Source organism: Dreissena polymorpha, chromosome 7 (genome assembly GCF_020536995.1).
Source record: "Dreissena polymorpha isolate Duluth1 chromosome 7, UMN_Dpol_1.0, whole genome shotgun sequence".
NCBI lineage: Eukaryota > Metazoa > Mollusca > Bivalvia > Myida > Dreissenidae > Dreissena > Dreissena polymorpha.
Window position 1 is genome coordinate 4,050,999 of NC_068361.1, and position 19,848 is coordinate 4,070,846.

The window sequence follows — 19,848 nt, forward strand, 5'->3', positions numbered from 1 at the left end:
ATTTAAATGAATTTTTCGGCGTTGTTTCATTGTATAAAGTGATCATGAGTGGCTATTACATCAATTCCAAATCGTTAGTGACTTTATTAAGTGACTTTAAGAACATTAAGTGCGTAACGGTGTAAATACACATTTTAATTACGTTTTACAACTTTAAGAATTTCTATAAAATGTTTGGTACATGTTTATATACTAAATTCTTCTTTCATCTGACACCTTTTTGAAGACTTTATGATGTTAAACACGTTTGCAGTTTTTGTTGAATCTGTATGTATATAAAAGTCTCCTTTTCATGCGGCGTAACGGTGTTGTCACATTTGTAACGGTGTGGGCAGATTATCATATACTTTCATATTCTTTTTTATTCGCATCGTGTTTTTTACTAGAAATTATGTCAGATAAGTTCCATGTAAAATGTGTGGTGTTGTTTGAAAAACAATCGGCGATATGAATACGAACTTTATTCGCATCATATTGTTTGTATAAATTTGTCCACACCGTTACGATGTTGTCAACACCGTTTCTCATTAAGCGTAACGGTGTGGAACGTAACGGTGATGACATTCGGGAATTCTGACAGAACTGATTCCAGTTGTAATAATTCTCCAGTTTTGTCTGATAAATTCCATGTAAAATTTGCGATGTTGTTTTAAAAACAATCGGCGACATGAACACGAAGTTTATTCACACCATAATGTGTGTATATATTTGTGCACACCGTTACGATGTTGTCTTCACCGTTACTCATTCAGCGTAACGGTGTGGACCGTAACGGTGATGACATTCAGGCATTTGATCATCCACAAACAGCATGCTACTTGTCTCAAAAATACATTACGCACACATTATTTTGTGGCATCTAAGAATACAAAATATATTTGAACATCCTAAAAGAACAGGAAGTGTAAATAGCAAAGAAAATGGAAGAACGGTGTTGACACTGAATAAAAGTACGTTCAATATTTCACTTACTTTTTAATGATTTTCACATTTTTCGCGCTCTTTTCATTGCTTCATTATGACGTAAAAGGTTAAAATAATGTTTGTTTTTCGGAAAAAGTTGTATCCCCGTATCATTCCCGTGCGGTAGATGAAATTTTCTTCGTAACGGTGTCGACTTGAACAATTAGGGACAGAGCCATAACTGACCATTTATAAATATTCTGCATATAAAGCTACTTACTGTAACTGTTATTCAGTTAAGTTTAAATATATTTAGCTCCAAATGGTTGGGTTATTTTATTTTCGTTTGACATTCTTTTATAAAACAATCAAGAAAATTACCCTTTAAGAATTCGGACAACACACCGTTACTAAAATACATGGGGGTTAATTGCTTCGACAAAGCATAACACTGCTTTAAGAGTGTGATCGGCTAAGAACTCTTATCTAATATTGTTAACATATTATTAACATTGTAATAATGAAACTTATCTCTGTTAATGTCTAACATTTAGATAATTGTTGAATATGGACAGTAAATGGAACCTAATCAAATATTCACCCTAAAAGGAATATGGATGTTATCACCCCGTTACGATTGACGCTGCGTTTTTTTCTTGAGGTTAACAGTAATTATCATATAAAGCTATGAAAAAAACAATCAACCATTCAGGTAAGGTTACACAAATAAAATAGTTGACTGTAATAGTGTTTTAATATTTGTTACAACCCGTTTTGTAATAAAAACCCGAATTGTAATAATTATTACAAAGTGGGTTGCGATGCATTATTACATTTCGGGTCGACAGTAACAACCCGTTTTTTTTAATAAAAACCCGATATGCAATAAATTGTATTATGTCCATTAAATCAGAGATAAAGATTTTTTTAGAAGTTCTTTTTCATGTTTAAATTAGTTTTAGAGTAGGTATTGACTGTTCCCACGACCTTTGATCTTATAGACTCCATCCACAAATCATGAATGTTATAATTTATTACAAAGTGGGTTGCGATGCATTATTACATTTCGTGTCGACACTAACAACCCGTTTTGTAATACAAACCCGAAATATAATAAATTTTATGATGTCCATTAAATCAGAGATACAGACTTTTTTTAGAATTTATTTTCATGTTTAAATTAGTTTAAGAGTAGGTATTGACTGTTGGCCCGACCTTTGTTCTTATAGACTCTATCAACAAATCATGAATGTAATAATTTATTACAAAGTGGGTTGCGATGCATTATTACATTTCGGGTCGACAGTAACAACCCGTTTTGTAATAAAAACCCGAAATGTAATAAATTGTATCATGTCCATTAAATCAGAGATACCGACTTTTTTAGAAGTTATTATTATGTTTGAGTTAGTTTTAGAGTAGGTATTGACTGTTGCCCCGACCTTTGTTCTTATAGACACCAACTACAAATCATGAATGTAATAATTTATTACAAAGTGGGTTGCGATGCATTATTACATTTCGGGTTGACAGTAACAACCCGTTTTGTAATAAAAATCCGAAATGTAATAAATTGTACCATGTCCGATAAAGTCCGAGATACAGTCTTGTTTAAAGTTATTTTCAATTTTAAATAAGTATTAGAGTAGGTATTCACAATTCACCAGACCTTAGTTCTAATATTTTTTCATCAAAATCATAAATGTAAAAAGATATTACAAAGTGGGATGATACGATGTGAGAGAGAGAGAGAGAGAGAGAGAGAGAGAGAGAGTGAGAGAGAAAGAAAGAGAGAGAGAGAGAGAGAGAGAGAGAGAGAGAGAGAGAGAGAGAGAGAGGGAAGGAGGGAGGGAGGGTGGGAGAGAGGGAGTCTCTGATGGCGTTAGCTATTACAGTTCCCAGATTTTTTCAACATTTCCTGGCTGAATAGGACATCAATCATGTTCAAAACTAATACAATTTACAGTTTAAATCTTTTCACATAAAATTCAACAAAACTATCTGCCCCGAAAATAAGTTCACCATTAATAGGGGCGATAATATCATACAATCCCCATGATTCAACAGATTGAGAGTAATTCAATCTTTTAAAATCAACAAATTTTATAAATCTAAATAATGACAAAAACATAGTAAGACTATCGATAACTTTAAACAGTTTTGTATGATGTTTTGTTTGATTTTGCAAATGCCAAATCCGAAATAGATAAGATCACAAAATTGTGTAATTATGTCCAGCACTATGTGCTTAAAATAAAAAAACCTAAACATCTTTTCAGAAAAAGTGATTTTTGATTCTTATGCTATATTTAACACATATAACAGTTTTATTGATGGGACTGCAAAAGGAACATTCTATAAATGTGTGCGATACAGATTCAATATCTTTACCGAAATAACGAGATATGATTTTTGGAAAACATTTCAGGTATAGTCAAGTTCATTTTTTTTTCTTTTTCATAAGTCAAGTTCAGTTAAAATCATTCTTTCAGCGAATGCATCAGTAATACTAAATTGATAGAAATTCCTATTACTTTATATTATAATATTTTATATACAAATAAAACATTTAAATGTACTTAATCTTGATGCATTATAAATTTTGTATCCTGAATTGAACAATATTATTGAAAACAATTGTTTATGAGCAGAGTATACCCCAAAAAAATGTTGTTCAAGGGAGTTAATACAAACAAGAAATATCTTTAAAAAAGATATACGGCGTAAATAGTTTAATGAATGAGATCAAGGATAGCGAATGTCTTTTTCTGTGCAGTTCTTAGCTGCATCACACGCAGTACGGGATGTTACGGGGAGTTTTCGCGGCTTATTTTACATTATAGCATATTGCTGGTCATAAACCTATAGATACAAAACAGAAAACCAAAAGAAGAATGGAAGTGAAATTTAAACATATGAGTCAACCGGCCACACGAGAACAAACCTGTTTTAGTGGTCTGTCGGGCATTGCTATTTGATTCGATTATTAACAGTATCGAGAATCATCGTGCTCATGCTTAAAGGGGCCTTTTCACAGATTTTGTCATTTTTTAACTTATTCATTAAATGCTTTATATTTATAAATGTAAACATTGGATCGTAAAAGCTCCAGTAAAAAATCAAGAATAAAATTAAAAAAAGGAAAAGAACATTGCCCGGAGCAGGTTTCGAACCAGTGACCACTGGAGTCCTGCCAGAGTCCTGAAGTAAAAACGCTTTAGCCTACTGAGCTATTCCGCCGAGTACACATATTGGACGTATTTTTATACCTTATATAAGCAATCTTCGTAGTTTCACAAAATTTAACGACAAAAACAGAACTCTCCAAATTATTCAATCGTTTCGCGTTGCAACGCTTTATAATTTTTAGGTTTTAAAATCGTCAAAAGATGCATATAATGGCTATATTACACCATGGTAAATGTTCAGTATTACTGTTACCTCACAAATATCATAACTAAAACGAAAATGTGCGAATCTGAAACAACTTTTTTCAATTTTGTCAATTTACCAAAGCGTGAAAAGATCCCTTTAAAGTGATATTATGGGCATTTTGCACTGTTGAATTGAGCTGAAAAGAATTAACAGGTCAAAATAGTTAGTTAAAATGTGGTTACTGATCAATTATCTGCAACTCACCTTGCTACCAGTTGTTTATAAAAATATATTTTATATTCGATATTCTTACGTGACCCACCCAGTCCTGTAAGCCGAAATGATCCGTAAAACAATATTGTGTCTTTGTGTCGTATGAACAAATCTGCACTAAAACTAAATTTAGGTTCAACTCGTAAACGCATGATCAGTTGTCAAACGAAAGTACGGTTAATATTCAAATGCATTATTTTTCTCTTTCTGGTATATTGTTTTAGTATGTTGATGCTGCATTAATTACTATAAGTGTATATGAAGTAGAAACATCAAAAATAATCAACGGTTGCGATAGACACCTATAAACTGTTACATGCTCATAATATCACTTTAGTACATTAGGCAATATGGTGGAATAATTATTGTTAAATTTATTAAAAATAATATTTATCATTGTATTGTTGAAAACACATTAAGAATCTATTATTGACATACCATAATTATATTGCTGAATATCTTCTTTTAACATATTTCTGGTCTAAAGAAAATTCCAGGTCACCTAGTTCACGGATAGCGTCTTTATTATATAACGATTATTTTACTGACCGCGAACTCCGGTGATGACCTGTATATAAACTCTGAATGTCCGCGACTTGACCCAAAACCTCGCGGGTTGAAATGCAATTCTTTAAAGTGAGGCCTCGCTTCCACTGCTCTTTATACTTTTACATGTTAATATGTTGACAGGAATATGGAAGTAAGTACTAAATATGAGAACATAGCCTTTTAAACGCTTTTGCGCTGGTAATACTCTGAAAATAAAAGGTGTACGCACAAACTGTAGTGATGTCGAGAATTGAGTGTAAAACTGTTCTATCTATTAAGCCTTTTCATTAGAGATAAAATTGTTTCATACAGTAAAACAGTGTTACAAAGACGCGGATATGTTTCCAATGTTCTGGTGGTATACTCAAATTAGCCAATGGAATAAATGAAGTGTATTCATTCGTACCTAGCCGCGGGAAATTTTATTTGAATTTTATTGGACACGTACAAAGGTCAAGTTAGGGTGAAAAGCTGGCTTATGCAGCTTACGCCGAAAAATGTTTGCCCCACTCTATGCTATTAGACGTCCATTGTGTCACACCGGTCTTACTGACCTGTGTGAATAAGCGCTAAGCATTGTGGGAAACGGACTATTTCCAGCATGGCACCCGTAAATATAATGAACACGGAAGTGAACTATGGTATTTGATTTTTATCCAAAACAGACACCATTTAACCGGCTTAGTTATAATATAGTATTGTATGCATTTTGTGCTTCAAAAGGAGACACTTGTTAAGCCAGTCCATTATTGTAATAATTTCAATATTAACTAAATATTCACTAAACACGTTGCAATGGCTTCAGCATCTACCCCGGTTAAAGTTGTGAGGCATTGTTTCGCGTGCAACAGCCAAACAAAAGGACGATTAAGGAATATAAACAATGTAGCTATGAGGAATATAACGTTCAAGTCACATTTTGAAGTTTTGGGGTGTGATTTGGAGGAGGTAAACACGTCTAAATTTGTTATGTGTGAATCGTGCCTGAAAACATTAGATAAAGTTTCTTCAATGAAATCGGTTCTGAAGACAAATTTGAATGATTGTAAATCAGTGCATGAAAGGCAAAAGCGCATGATATTACACTCTATTTCGCCGACTGTCAAAAGATTCGTACAGAACAGACTTACCCCAATAAAGCCAAGAAAAAGTGTAAAGCAACTTTTTAGTGCAAATCATCCAGAGTCAGATAAAGAATGTTATAGGAAAACAAGTACACTTAAATTAGACTTGCCTATTCCACCTGATCATTTTTACAGTGCAGCACCAACCACCACCTCCCATGCTGAGCATACATACTCAGTGAAGGAACTTAAGGATAAACCTAATTCCGAGGAAAATGTGTCAGTATATTTCTTACACAAGAAGAAACTCTTTAAGTCCATTGCCAATCACTCAGGAGGCAAAAGAAATCCTACAAGAAACTACTGAGAATATGATCAATGGAAAGACAAGTGCAGAAGAAATGCTTGCAGCTATTGTGGAAATTCCTGTGATACTTGAAAGACTCTGGCAAATCATTCTGATGAAATTATCTTTTGAAATGGACCAGCTATGCAGAAAGACAGAGCCCAGTGTGCTGAGGTTAAAAGTGGGGGACATTAAGCCTCAGACATTCTGTCACCAAATTTTGTTTGAAATGCATCAGAGGTGTCCCGGAGCTTTAGACTTCCTGATGACTATGGCCTGTCCTGTCCATCTGGCCATGCCTGAAGACAGCCGCATTATTGCTGGCATGTATGCCATGGCTATGTACGCGAGAAACAATCAGCTTATTGGATTCCAGAAATGCATGGCTGCCTCTTGCATAAGATACAATGCAGGAAATGGGGTAAGGCTTTTTAATTTGTGTAAACATGCATGTATTTTAATTGTTTTTGTTTTCAATGCAAGTGACCAAAAAAGAAGCTATATTTATTATTTTATCAATATGATTGTAAAATATAAATCAGTCAGCAAATAATAGCAGACTGATTGGGTATGTTCATGATTGGTATAAATGGAGAACAACACCAGGTTATGTGCGCCTAGCACCGGCTTAAGCGGAACTCTTATTTTCAAGATATTGAGTATACTCTGTGATCCAAGTTCAGGGCAACTTTTTGGGCTGCCACACAAGCATTTGAACACTGCTAAAAACCTCAATTTTAGCAGCATCGCAGGAAAGAGATCATAGAGCAACTATTGATAAGTTTGGATTCAGATCAGCCTGCTCTTGAAAGCATAGTTTGATCCAAACAGTTGATTGGTTAGACAGTGAAACAAATATTTTAGACGAACAGTCTGTATGAAGCGTAGGCTGATCTGGATCCAAACACTTGCTCTAAGGTCCCTTTTCCTATGGCACACCTCAATTTCTATAGAGTAAAAAGCAAAAATTTGGTTCATTCTTATTGTTTTCTTGTATTATTTTTAAGTATAAAAATGATTCATTTGAGCCATATGTTCAGAATAAATTTGTTTGGTTAAAGCAATCTCTGAAATTAATGTTAATTTTATCTACACAATTATTTACACAATTTATTGCATTTTTAGCTGCTTGGACTTCTGCACACTTTTGGCTTAAGCATCCCCGAAAAGACCAAGTTGGTTATGTTAGATGACCTTGGCAAGATAAATGGAAGAGAAGTCACTACTGCTTTGAACCAAGGAAAGACGCTGAAGATAACAGTGGATAATATTGATGGGAGAATTAAAGCCAATCAGGTTTGTAAAGCAAGTAATTCATTTTGAATATTTTATTATCACTTATGAAAAAAGAAAGGTTTATAATGTCCATTATGCCCAGTGTCCATACCTGCTCAAACCTTCATTATGTTTCAAAGGTATCTGTTTTATACTGGGTTTCAACAGAAATTTTAGAGTTTCATAAATTCAACTTACTGTCTGAAAAAAAAAAAATTTAAGACACAGGAGTTATAAATTGATTTATATTTGAAGCGTGCTACCCCGTGTTTTACACTACTGGTGTGCAACCTTTGCTAACAATTTTAGTTACTGCAGTGTAACCTACTCTTATAACGGATGTTACATCATTCTTCAACAGAACTGGCACTGCGCAGACCATTGTTTTGTTTTTAAATTGTAATTTTAACAACCATCCCTCCCCCTCCTCCTTGGTCGATAAGTTTTAAGTCAATTTCATTGTGATTTTCCTGTTTCACGTTGTTATTTTTAATGTTCAATGTTTGTCATATATTGTTTAGTTCTTGCATAATATACATGTTGATATTGAATGTCATACAATATTTAGTTCTTGCATAATATGATATGTCAGGACATTGATTTAGTCCAACTTTATGGTACTATGTTTCCTTTTTTTAATGTTTCAATAATGCTTTGGCATTAGACAATTAATAAATGCCGGTTGGTGCTTCTGCACCAGCCCTTTTCAATCCATTTATTGTTGTCAAGTTTCTTTTGTCCCACAAATGAACTAGGAACTTTGGAGAGCAAAAATAAAAATGTGTATGTTTATTAACTAGCATGTATAATGTAAGAATACAAAATATGGTAAGAAACTGCCTGTGTACATGTAAATAAACTGGGTACAACCAATTGCTTTAAGATAATGAACCCCCAAAAAGGTGAAATGATTTCATTAAATAATTTGTTTACAGATTAGGTATGGAAGTGGTAATCGAGATTACCATTACACTCACTGGTCGGTTATCATAGACAGATTTGACCCTAGAGACCTCGAAGGCCTCGGTACCCAACCTAAGGTAGTTCCTGCTAAAGGCCCAGACGCAACAACATTCTTCTTGTCAAAGGAAGAAAAAACCTCATTAAGGTTTGTGTAACATTCTTAAGTAAATATATTTCATGTATATAATTAGGAGGTTTATTTTCCTCTTGAAATCATAATGAATACTTTTACTTTGGCTCACAAAGAAATATCCAATTGGTAAATAAACAGCTATTGCTAGTTATCACTTAAAAATCACCTTGTATTAATAGCAATTTTTGTTGGTTATAAAAATTAATTTTGAAATATGTTGATTTAAATTATTAAATTCTATAAATACTGTCACATATGTGTTTGCTTGCAGAAGAAGAAATAGAGCACAAGCACCGTTATTTTGTTTTAATTTAACAGAAATTGCTACTCCTGGATGGTGCAGAGGATTCTGGTTGAAGATGTACCAGCACTTTCAGCGTTCTCTTCAGTTGTTCCTACAGTGCTGAACCATCAGTACAGAAAAGTAGTCGACAGACCTACAGAAGTGTATCCAATGTTTGTAAGTATTGATATCTTGTTTATATCATTGCTAATTTTGAGTATGGAGCTTAAATTATATAAAAGTAAGAAATATTATAAATAATTGAGACTCGTCACACGAAAAGCGGCCTTAAAATGATTGCGACCAGTTTGGATCAAGATCCTTTTCAAGCAGAGTCTGATCAGGATCCAAACTGTTCCCTGAACATCTTAAAAGTACTGACTGATTGTTCAACTGTTTGGATCCTGATCTTTCAAGTGCAGGCTGATCTGGATCCAAAATGGTCGCAATCGAAATACATGATTATTATTTCATTAAAGTCCACACTTTTATTCCCCCGGATCGAATGATCGGGGGTATATTGTTTTTGGCCTGTATGTCTGTCATTGTTTGTGTGTGTCTGTCTCAAAACTTGAAGGTTGGTCATAACTTTTGCAATATTGAAGATAGCAACTTGATATTTGGCATTCACATGTATCTCATGGAGCTGCACATTTGGAGTGGTGAACGGTCAAGGTCATCCTTCAAGGTCAATGGTCTTTTTTTTACAAAATAGCTGCCGTGCGGCTTCAAAGTGCAGTAGGGGGCATTGTTTTTCTCAAACACAGCTCTTGTTTCTACCTACCGGTAGATTAATTGTGGCAATGAAATCTTGGACATTTTCACAAAACAGTAAAAAAATACATCATTAAATGTATTTTTGTCTGGACTATTCAGGTGATTATGAAAGACCCTAAATCCTTGCCAAATTGTGTCCAAATAATGGACACAATGTTGGAGACTTTGAAGTCTTTTTATACATCTGCTGGAAGAGGTATTGCGTTGCAATTTTTAGTTTCAAAAAAGTTTTTCTTTCAGGAGTTATTGTTTACTATTGTTGCTTATTTACCAATTGAAAAAAATGAGCCAAGCCAAGCAGAAATGGGTCTCATCATAAAATGGCTTCATTGAAGAAACCATTTGTCAACATGAAGCTGGCCCTTTTGGTCTTATTTACATGGTAAAAAATTCGATTTAGCTCCAACCTCCCACCACACCCCTAAAATCAAAGTAACAGTCTTACTTTGTTCTGAATGTGTATAGTAGTGTGTTGACTGTTTTATGATTTCAAAAAATAAAGGTAACATAATGTCTAAAGCTATGGAAATGTGTACATTTTTGTAAAAACGACAGACTGAATATATATCAGTGAATAAAAATAAATTGTAAATTACTGAATCATGAAAATCTTTCAAATTACTTAAGTACTAATTTGAATTTTCTGCTTGGTGTGGCTCAAATGTTTACTTCGTTTAAATTGTATATTTGCAGTTACTTGACTTGAGTTGGTCGGTAGGATTTTGTTTACAGTGATTTCTTACATGAATTTTCTATCATAAGCATAGTTCAATATATGTATGCTGATGATAATCCGACCTTAATATTATGTCACTGCGTTTTTATAGTTGGTCACATTAAGTACTACAAACATACATATTTTTTTATTATTACCTTAACTATCAAGCAATTGATAGCTTTTATGCAAAATAAAAATATATGTGTGGTTCAGGTAATATGTTCCCAAAAAATAGCCTAGGGTTAGAAGGGACTTATTTATTTCTTTATTTTTGAAATTATTTTGGTGTTGACATTGAGACATGTTTTCATAGTCACTTCGTTGTCAAATGTTGCTCAATTGGACTATTGGAAGTCATTAAAGTGATTTTTTAGCTCGGCTGTTTTCGGAGAAAACCCGAGGTATTGTCATAGCCAGCTCATCTTCCGCAGTCTGCCGTCCGCCATAGGCGTCGTGCTAAAACCTTAACATTAGCTTTAAAATCAAAGTGCTTCCCCCTACAACTTTGAAACTTCATATTTTGATGAACCTTGATGAGTTCTACACGCCACACCCATTTTTTGGCTCACTAGGTCAAAGTCACTTTGACCTCTTAATTAAACTTTAACATAGGCTCTAAAATCAAAGTGCTTCCACCTACAACTTTGAAAATTCATATGTAGATGCACCTTGATGAGTTCTACACGCCACACCCATTTTGGGTCACTAGGTCAAAGGTCAAGGTCACTGTGACCTCTTTAAAAAAAAAATCTGACAAGCTTGCGCAGCCGAGCATGTCACCCTTTAAGCAGTGCTCTTGTTTTCAACTATCTGATAGGTTTTTACTTGAATTTCTATTTCATTCTAAAATATTATAGTATGCCTAGTTATGTCATGGTTTTCTTTTTTAAATTCTATAAAAAAATGCTTAAGTACGCAGGAAACATTAGGGTAGGTCAAGTGTTACCTGAATCACCCATATTTCCTTAGCGTTATTGTTAGTGCTTATCCCCTATGCATGTGCCTGTCATTAAAGAGGTTTAGATGTCAAAAGTGTAATGTCAACTTGTATGTGTGATTTTCAAGAGTATGTTAACCCTTTGCATGCTGGGAAATTTGTTCTCTGCTAAAATGTTGTCTGCTGAATTTGTAAAATAAGCATTTTCTTCATTTTTTTTCAAAGAATACTATCAGAATAGCAAACAGTTTGGATCCAGATGAGACGCCATGTTCTGTGGCGTCTCATCTGGATCCAAACTGTTTGCAAAGGCCTTCAAATACCGGTTCCCGTACTGAAAGGGTTAATATGCGTCTGTTAATTGATGTGTACAACGCGGAAAAGCCCTATATTTTGTATTTTATCAGTTCATTGCTTGTAGATAATGATGTCTTGTTACTATTCAAAACACCATCTACTGTGCTCTTATAAAAAAATACCATGAAATTGCTAAAAGTACGCGTACAACAACACATTTGAAATATCAACCTCCATATTAATTAAAGCTGAAATACTTGCAACACCACTCCAAACAAGCAATTTTAAATTGAATTGTATGTTTTAACAGGAGTGTTTTATACATGTACATGCAAATATTGAATGAATGGCAGCATACATGTACTTTCATGGAATATGACAACAGAATTGCATTTAAGATCTACATTCATTACCATCCAAAATTGAAAACTTCTAAAAATGAAAATCCTTTAAAATATGTTTTCAACTGAAAAGTTTATCAATGTTAATGACTATTCAGGACATAAAACCTTTTAAATCTGGTTTCAGGGGAAGAATTTGAGAATAACACAACCATTCCATTGGGTGGTGACCAACTAACACGTGTTACATTTGACTCAGCACGTCATCTCAGGGCTGGTACTCACACTCGAAATGATCGTCTGGAACAGTTCACACCAGTCATAGAGGAATTGTTTCATGTCCAGCAGGATTTACTGGAGGTAGTTGTTTATTCTTTCTTCATCTCATCACATGCACAACAACAGTCCTTTATGTTTTCACTTTTTGGGCAACCAAAGGTTTTCAACATAACTTCTCGTAAACATCTTGAGTCATTTTTACAGTAATCTATGATATTTTGTTGAATTCCTGGTCTGTTGTTCGAATGTCAGTATTGTTATAGTACAGAATTGCTTTACTTGGGAGGCCATCTCTTCCAGCCCTTCCAGTTTCCTGGAAGTAACTTTCTATGGAGGTTTGTGGTTTGTAGTGTATGACAACTCTTATATGGGGTGCATTGAGTCCCATACCTAATGCTACTGTAGCAAAAATAAGTCTTATCTTGCAGTTTTCTTTTCCTAATTCACTCACGATGAATTTCTTCATTTTTTCGGTGTAGTTCATGTGGTATTGAGCAAAAAGTCTACTTTCTGGGATATTCTCTCCTAAGTACTGATCTTTCCCCATCTTTTTTTCAGAAAAGGCATATGCATAACTGATTACATTTGTGTCTGTGTAAATAATAGTTAATGGATATTTATCTTTTTCTTCTAGCAGCTGGCTCACCATAGGTTCAAGGATCTTGTCTAAATGGTCATCAGTGTTTGAGGATGGAGGTCGTTCAATCTTTATGTACTTAATATTTGTTCTATCAGGGTTCATACAAACTATTTTTGGACTCTTTAGTTGAAGACTTTTGCAGATTTTTGTCTGGGCATCAGGGGAAGCTGTAGCAGTGAAGACCATTATGGGAATGTCTGTAAACCTTGCCAGAAGATCAGAGCCAATCCTGCCAAAATCTTTCCTGAAGTCATTTCCCCTAAAATGAACAATAATGAATATTTAACATATTTCAGAAAATCTTCAAGACATTCTACAAAACAGAAACTGCCAGAGAGGCTGGCTCCCTAGCCAACTACAGAGCTGTTCTCCACAGAACAAATTTAAATGGTGATGTAAAAGCTAATGGATATGAAGCCCACAAGGATTTCCTAATTACTGTTACGAGGTAGTTTCTCTGTCTTCATGTTATTGCCATTTATCATTAACATATTTATTAGAAGTGTTTTATTTTGTTAATTAAAAATTAATATTTACATTTTTGCTTCACTTGCCTGTGATAAACTATTATGTCAGAATGCAATTTATATTCCTATGAGGTTAGCCAAAATAAAATTTGTGGCGCTCCATGATCTGAAATACTGATCATTGGGCTGTAAAACCCAACAATTATGTTAATAGGTACCTACATTATGATAGGTCTGTGTTTCAGAGCTTTGTTAATGGAACTGACATGTGAATCACTTCGGTTAGAAAAACCTGATGACATACAGGAAATGTTACCGACTGACCTTCAAGAAATGACAGCATCTAACAAAGATGATGGTTTGAAAAAAAAGTCAGCCCAGTTGTTGATAAGATAGTGGGTACATCCTCAGCACCACCGGCACCGGACATGAATGTCATGATACAGCACAAGGGTACTTTGTATCATGTCGCCATTTCTGCAGAGAATGCAGGAAAAACCATCCAGCTCAAGCTGAACGGTAAGGATTTGTATAACTAAGACTTTGTTGTTCTATTTTTAGCTTAGCTGTTTTCGGAGAAATATCCTCTGTCGTTTGCTTCCCGCAAAAAAGTTAACATTGGCTCTGAAATGAAACCGCTTCCACCGCAAACTTTGAAACTTCATGTGTAGTTGCACATTGATGGATTCTACTTGCTACACACTTTTTGGGGGTCACTAGGTCAAAAGTAAAGTCCACTGTGACTTCTAACAGAAAACTTTACTTAAATGAATGCACTTCGTTTACAGCCTTCAAATTACTTTTGGGACACTAGATGACCTTTTTTAACTTGTCCTCCCCTAAAATAAACATATATAGAAATTAATTTCTTTTAACAGGGTGGATTTTTTGTCCCCTACAGGTTTCACCGGAGGGGACTTATGTTTTGCGCTCTGTCAGTCTGTCTGTCAGTCTGTCCGTCACACTTTTATGGATCCTGCGTTAATTTTAAAAGTTCTTCATATTTTTTCATTAAACTTCAAACATGGATAGAAAGCAATATGGGCATTATGCACGTCATGCACTCTATGGCAACAAATAGACAAGAAATACTGCTGTAAATGGTGGTTTTCTGGATCCTGCGATAACTTAAAATGTTCTTAATATTTTTTCATGAAACTTGCAACATGGATAGATGTCAATATGGACATTATGCTCGTTATTACATTTCGTTTCAACGTCATAAATTGTGGTTGCTATTTTTTACCACATTTTTTAAAATGAAAATGGTTGAATTTCTGACAATGGTGGAGCCGGTAGGGGACCATATTGCTTGACAATAGCCTTGTTCTATATGTTTTTACATATTGTTTTTCTTTCCAATGATTGTTGCAGTCTCCTAAATTTACATTTCCTTGATACAGATCAGAACAAAACTCAAGTCATTTCCATTTAAACAGCAATAGTAATGTCTTTTTCAGGTGACATCATCCAGATCAATGTCCCTTCACAGAAAGAAAATGTTCAAGAAGAAATGGAAGATGATGTCCAAAAGTACAGCACTAGCATTGTTCGGGTTGCTATTGACTTCATGGTGTTCTGTGAAGTGATAAAGGCAGGAGATATAAACATGATAAGTATCTTAATGAAGCGATTCATTCCACTCTTCATTGGATTATCCTCCTACAAATCCAAATATGCAATAGAGTGTGTAGATTTCATCACTAAAACAGAATGTCTTTTGTCAGAATATGATAGCGTGCGAGTTAAACTTGGCCTGCTTGTTAATCGTAAAGGCAAACCGGGAAAAAATAAACCAGCCGATATGCAACAAGAAAACAACATAAAGCTAGTTAAGCATGTGATTAGAGGATTTGGTGCTGGAAAAACAGACAAAGCAATGATGAGAGTTTCAAAGGCTGCACCAGTTGTCAGTGAGCTTGTGGCTGGTTTTGAAAGCAGCGGGGCTAAAAGAAAGAAAAGGAAATCAAAATCATTGAATGAAGACCTGTTTGTCCTAAGCACCAAACTTAGAGAACTAAGACCCTTCAAAGGAAACAGGAGTAGACAGATGGAATCCTTTAATAAACTATCAGCAAACATCATTGGAGAAGTGGAAAAGGAAAAGCTTCAGGAATTTGTAATTAGACACAGTATTAGAGCTATGAACAAACTTGATCATGTTGATTAATATGGTGACTATTAGCATGGCTGTTTTTGGAGAAAACCCAATGTATTGTCATAGCCAGCTCGCCGTGTCCGCCGTCCTTGTAAAGGTTTTTAACATTGGCTCTAAAATCAAAGTCCTTCCACCTACAACTTTGAAATTGTATATGTAGATGCACCTTGATTAATTCTACACGACACATCCATTTTTGGGTCACTAGATCAAAGGTCAAGGTCATGTGACCTTTAAAAAATATAATCCGGCAAGCTTTCGCAGCCGAGCGTGGCACCCTTATGCGGTGCTCTTGTTAATAGAATTAGGGTGTAATGTAAGATTTTTCCTCCAATATTTTGTAGGAGGAAGGGATTTTCAGACGAATTACTTTATCAAATAAATGATTGGCTAGTAATAGTACATGTATGATGTTTGTCAAATGATGCTGCTTATCTCCTCTAAATCACAGTCTCCATAGCAACATTATTATTAATGTTAACATTCTGTGAAGTCCTTGTGCTTGGGTGTTTCATGATACTTAAATGCTCGTAATTTAATCACTTCAAATGATTTATATGTCATATCAAGATAAATGTTATGACACCACTTTAATGATTGATTCATTTCATGAATGCTTATGTTTCTTGTAGTATAATATTGTTGTTTTATCATTTTTGGCAAACATTCTGCAAGGTACATACATTTCATAAATGTTCACTTTTACAACTATCTACATGCATGCATAATCTTTTTACAATTTTTGTTATAGTTTGTTGTCCATGTGTATTATAGCGCATTATAAAAACAACATTTGTGGACATAATAAAGTATTCTACAGACAGCCTAGAGCAAAGAAAATGCTGATATCTTTATTTGCAAATACAGTTCTTTAGGTCTGTCATTCCATGAAGTCTTTCTATGTTTACAGTTTTACAAATATGAAATACTGTAAATCCGGGAGATATGGCATTAATATAATATCTTCTTTGTGTGAATAAAATTAGCTTAACCCTTTCAGTGCGGGAACCAAATTTTGAAGGCCTTTGCAAACAGTTTGGATCCAGATGAGACGCCACAGAACGTGGCGTCTCATCAGGATCCAAAATTGTTTGCTATTCTGATAATATTCTTTGAAAAAATTCAAAGAAAATGCTAATTTTAGAAATTCAGCAGACGACAATTAAGCAGACGACAAATTTCCCAGCATGCAAAGGGTTAAATATGAAGACCGTCATTGCATTCCATTTTAGAGATGCCGAGTTGTTTTTCTCAAGTAAAAGATTCAAATATTTCAGATTCCAATACAGCATCTTGAACATACATGATGTATATCATTTTTGATTTAATATAAATGTCTTAAAATATTGAATAAAAATGTATGTAACTTAAGTATGCATGAGTTAACAGTGATTGAATTTCTTGGAATTATTTAAATGTTTTATCCATTGTAATGGTTGTGTTTTTTGTATTTGCATTAAATTCTGGTCATACAACACAATTTTGCAGTTGCTAATGATGATGATGATGATGATGTATATGGTAATGCTGCTGCTGCGGATTATGATGATGATTATATGATGGAAATTGGGTATAAGAAAATTTGCGAGGTTCAAACACAAAACCTGCATGATCATAAAAACTCATTTTATGAAAAAAGATAGATTATGGAATATAATCTATCTATGTATGTTACCAAGCGCCCTTAAGAGCATTATAGGCATTATTGAGTCCGTTCCCTACACCACCGTGACCTCATTAAAATAAGCATACAATTGGGAAAATTACCATTCAAGGATCATGTGGGCTTCATCAACAGCAATGCATGAAACAGTTCTATCTCTCTCAAATGCACTCAATATTGCTGTTCCATTTGTTGTGCTCAGAAATGCTTCTGGATGGGAATACACCAATGAGTACTTTCCTTTAATTATATCTTCTAAAGGTACATTGACAACACTTTCGCCCTTAGCAGTATCTTCCTCGTCAGAACTGTCTTCGACACTTGCTGCGGTCTGACCACTTTGACAGTTATAGTCTAGCCAACACGCACTTATTCCCTGTTTGCTCAATGCATTGATCTGGTCCATCATGATACTGTTTAAGGGTGTCAAAATTAAACAAACGAACAAGTCAACTTGAACTTTTCTTTCAATGCAAATGGAGCCACTTGAAAGATCAGACTTTTCCCATACCCAGTCGGCAATATAGCCATGATATCGTGTCTATTCAAAACATGCATCAGACACTCCTTCTGACACTCTTTAAGCGGTTTTGAAAACCCTATTTCATTACAAACTTTAGTCAATAACGGATCCATGTTGTTCAAAAACCGAAAGTGAAAGTACAGTTTTAAAAAAAATGAATAAAGAGCAAAATTGTTGACAATATTAATTGATACTAACGTAAGACCATAATACTGAACAAAATATCAATTTAATTCTAATTCAAAACAATCGTGTTTACTTCTAAAACAAATTCGTCATTCATCCGCGGACTTTTTTGTGTCGTAGTCATAAATGCCTCCAAATGGAGGTGCGTGATGCGTCTAAGGATAGAGGTGACAATAACGTAGTGACGTCACCATCTATGTATAGAATGATTAGACGTCGGCAACGGTTAATCAAGGACGACTCTTAATGGCTATACTGGATTTTTGCCATGAAGAGACTTTCTTTAATTAAAAATATACATGCGGAATGTGTCGCCCCTTATTAGCCTGTACGGACTGCACAGGCTAATAATGGACGAAAATTAACACACATGCATTAAACCCCCTTTTCACAGAGTGAGACTTATTTGATTTAATCACTGTTGTAATTGTATTTGTACTCCGTGTTTAATGAAATGTAGTTATACTGTAGACTACTTGTGAACAATTTTACGAACAAGTCGGTCCTTTATATTTCAATTGCCTAACTTACCTCAGGATGATGAAACACATTTACATGTCATAATTGAAAACTATAATTTACGCTCGATGTGTACCAAGTGTGTACGACGTTAATGAAAACATAGCAGTAACCTCGAATACATGTATCTGAAAGTAACAGGCAATTAGTACTGCGTTAAGAATGGAAGTTTGAAAGATGCCTTCAGTGTGCGACTCATTTTAAATTCACGTCAAGGAAAACGTAACAATGCAAAAATTAAACAATTAATGATCGTATAATCAATTTGAAGCACCAATTAGAATTATTCGCTAGTCAATTCGCGACAACGTCGTGCAATCAATAGCTTTAAATAATATTTTATTAATATCGTTGTATTAAAACCTTGATATTTACAACCTTATCATAGTAAAAATTAACAACTATGTTTGCTTGATTAAGGCCCTGCTTTTGCTGAATCAAGGATAATAATAATATAACATCCTTACATTTAATTAGTGTTCATAATTATTTTTATAATGCAGAGGCATGTATAATTATACAATTAGTAACATGTGAAGTTTACATGAGACCGACTGCATACATAACTGAATGTTCACTGGCCCGACGTAATGTTTCACTAGACCTGAACAGTCAGTCTAGTAGTCATGGCGTCTGTTTTAGTACGATGTGTTCAATAAAACATATGAGCCGCGCTATGTGAAAAGGGGGTTTACTGCATGTGCGTAAAGTGTCGTCCAAGATTTGCATGTGCAATCCGCACAGGCTAATCAGGCACGACACTTTCCGCCGAAACTTGATATTTGCTAAGAAGAGACTTTCTTCAAACGAATAATATCATAAAGGCGCAAAATTTCGTCCCTTATTAGCCTGTGTGGACTGCACAGGCTAATCTGAGACGGCACTTTACGCACATGCATTTAACCTTTTTAGAGAGAGCAAGGCCCATTTTTATTGTATGTAAACCGCTATGTAGCTAAGCTTTCTCAAACAGAAGATCAATTCATTAGTCTTCCACATATGTCAGTGTCAAATATACATTATTATTATATATTTAACTCAATTTTAAATAAAAATGGCATACGAAAAGGATAGAACTCGAATAACTCGTATGAATATTTCTTTTAAAAGTTAACTAGTCTATAACTAATGCTCTATGGAGAAGTCAATGAGGGGAAGGTATCTGTTTTATTAACGTTA

The 19,848-nt window shown here is 34.4% G+C and overlaps 2 protein-coding genes across 2 annotated transcripts; one reads left to right on the forward strand and one right to left on the reverse strand.

Annotated features, from left to right (window-relative positions):
• Window positions 1–5,625: 5,625 nt before the first annotated feature.
• LOC127838579 (uncharacterized) lies at window positions 5,626–17,149 on the forward strand. The gene is made up of 9 exons (XM_052366406.1): window positions 5,626–6,931; window positions 7,636–7,806; window positions 8,721–8,893; window positions 9,200–9,341; window positions 10,041–10,137; window positions 12,422–12,594; window positions 13,450–13,601; window positions 13,866–14,139; window positions 15,081–17,149. Exons 1-8 carry the CDS (start codon window positions 6,440–6,442, stop codon window positions 14,014–14,016), a joined length of 1,551 nt encoding a protein of 516 aa, XP_052222366.1. The 5' UTR covers window positions 5,626–6,439; the 3' UTR covers window positions 14,017–14,139; window positions 15,081–17,149.
• Window positions 12,590–18,078, reverse strand: LOC127838580 (ATP-dependent DNA helicase RecQ-like). The gene is made up of 2 exons (XM_052366407.1): window positions 17,546–18,078; window positions 12,590–13,412 (listed from the first exon to the last, which is right to left on the reverse strand). Exons 1-2 carry the CDS (start codon window positions 17,848–17,850, stop codon window positions 12,722–12,724), a joined length of 996 nt encoding a protein of 331 aa, XP_052222367.1. The 5' UTR covers window positions 17,851–18,078; the 3' UTR covers window positions 12,590–12,721.
• Between the last annotated feature and the right edge of the window lie 1,770 nt (window positions 18,079–19,848).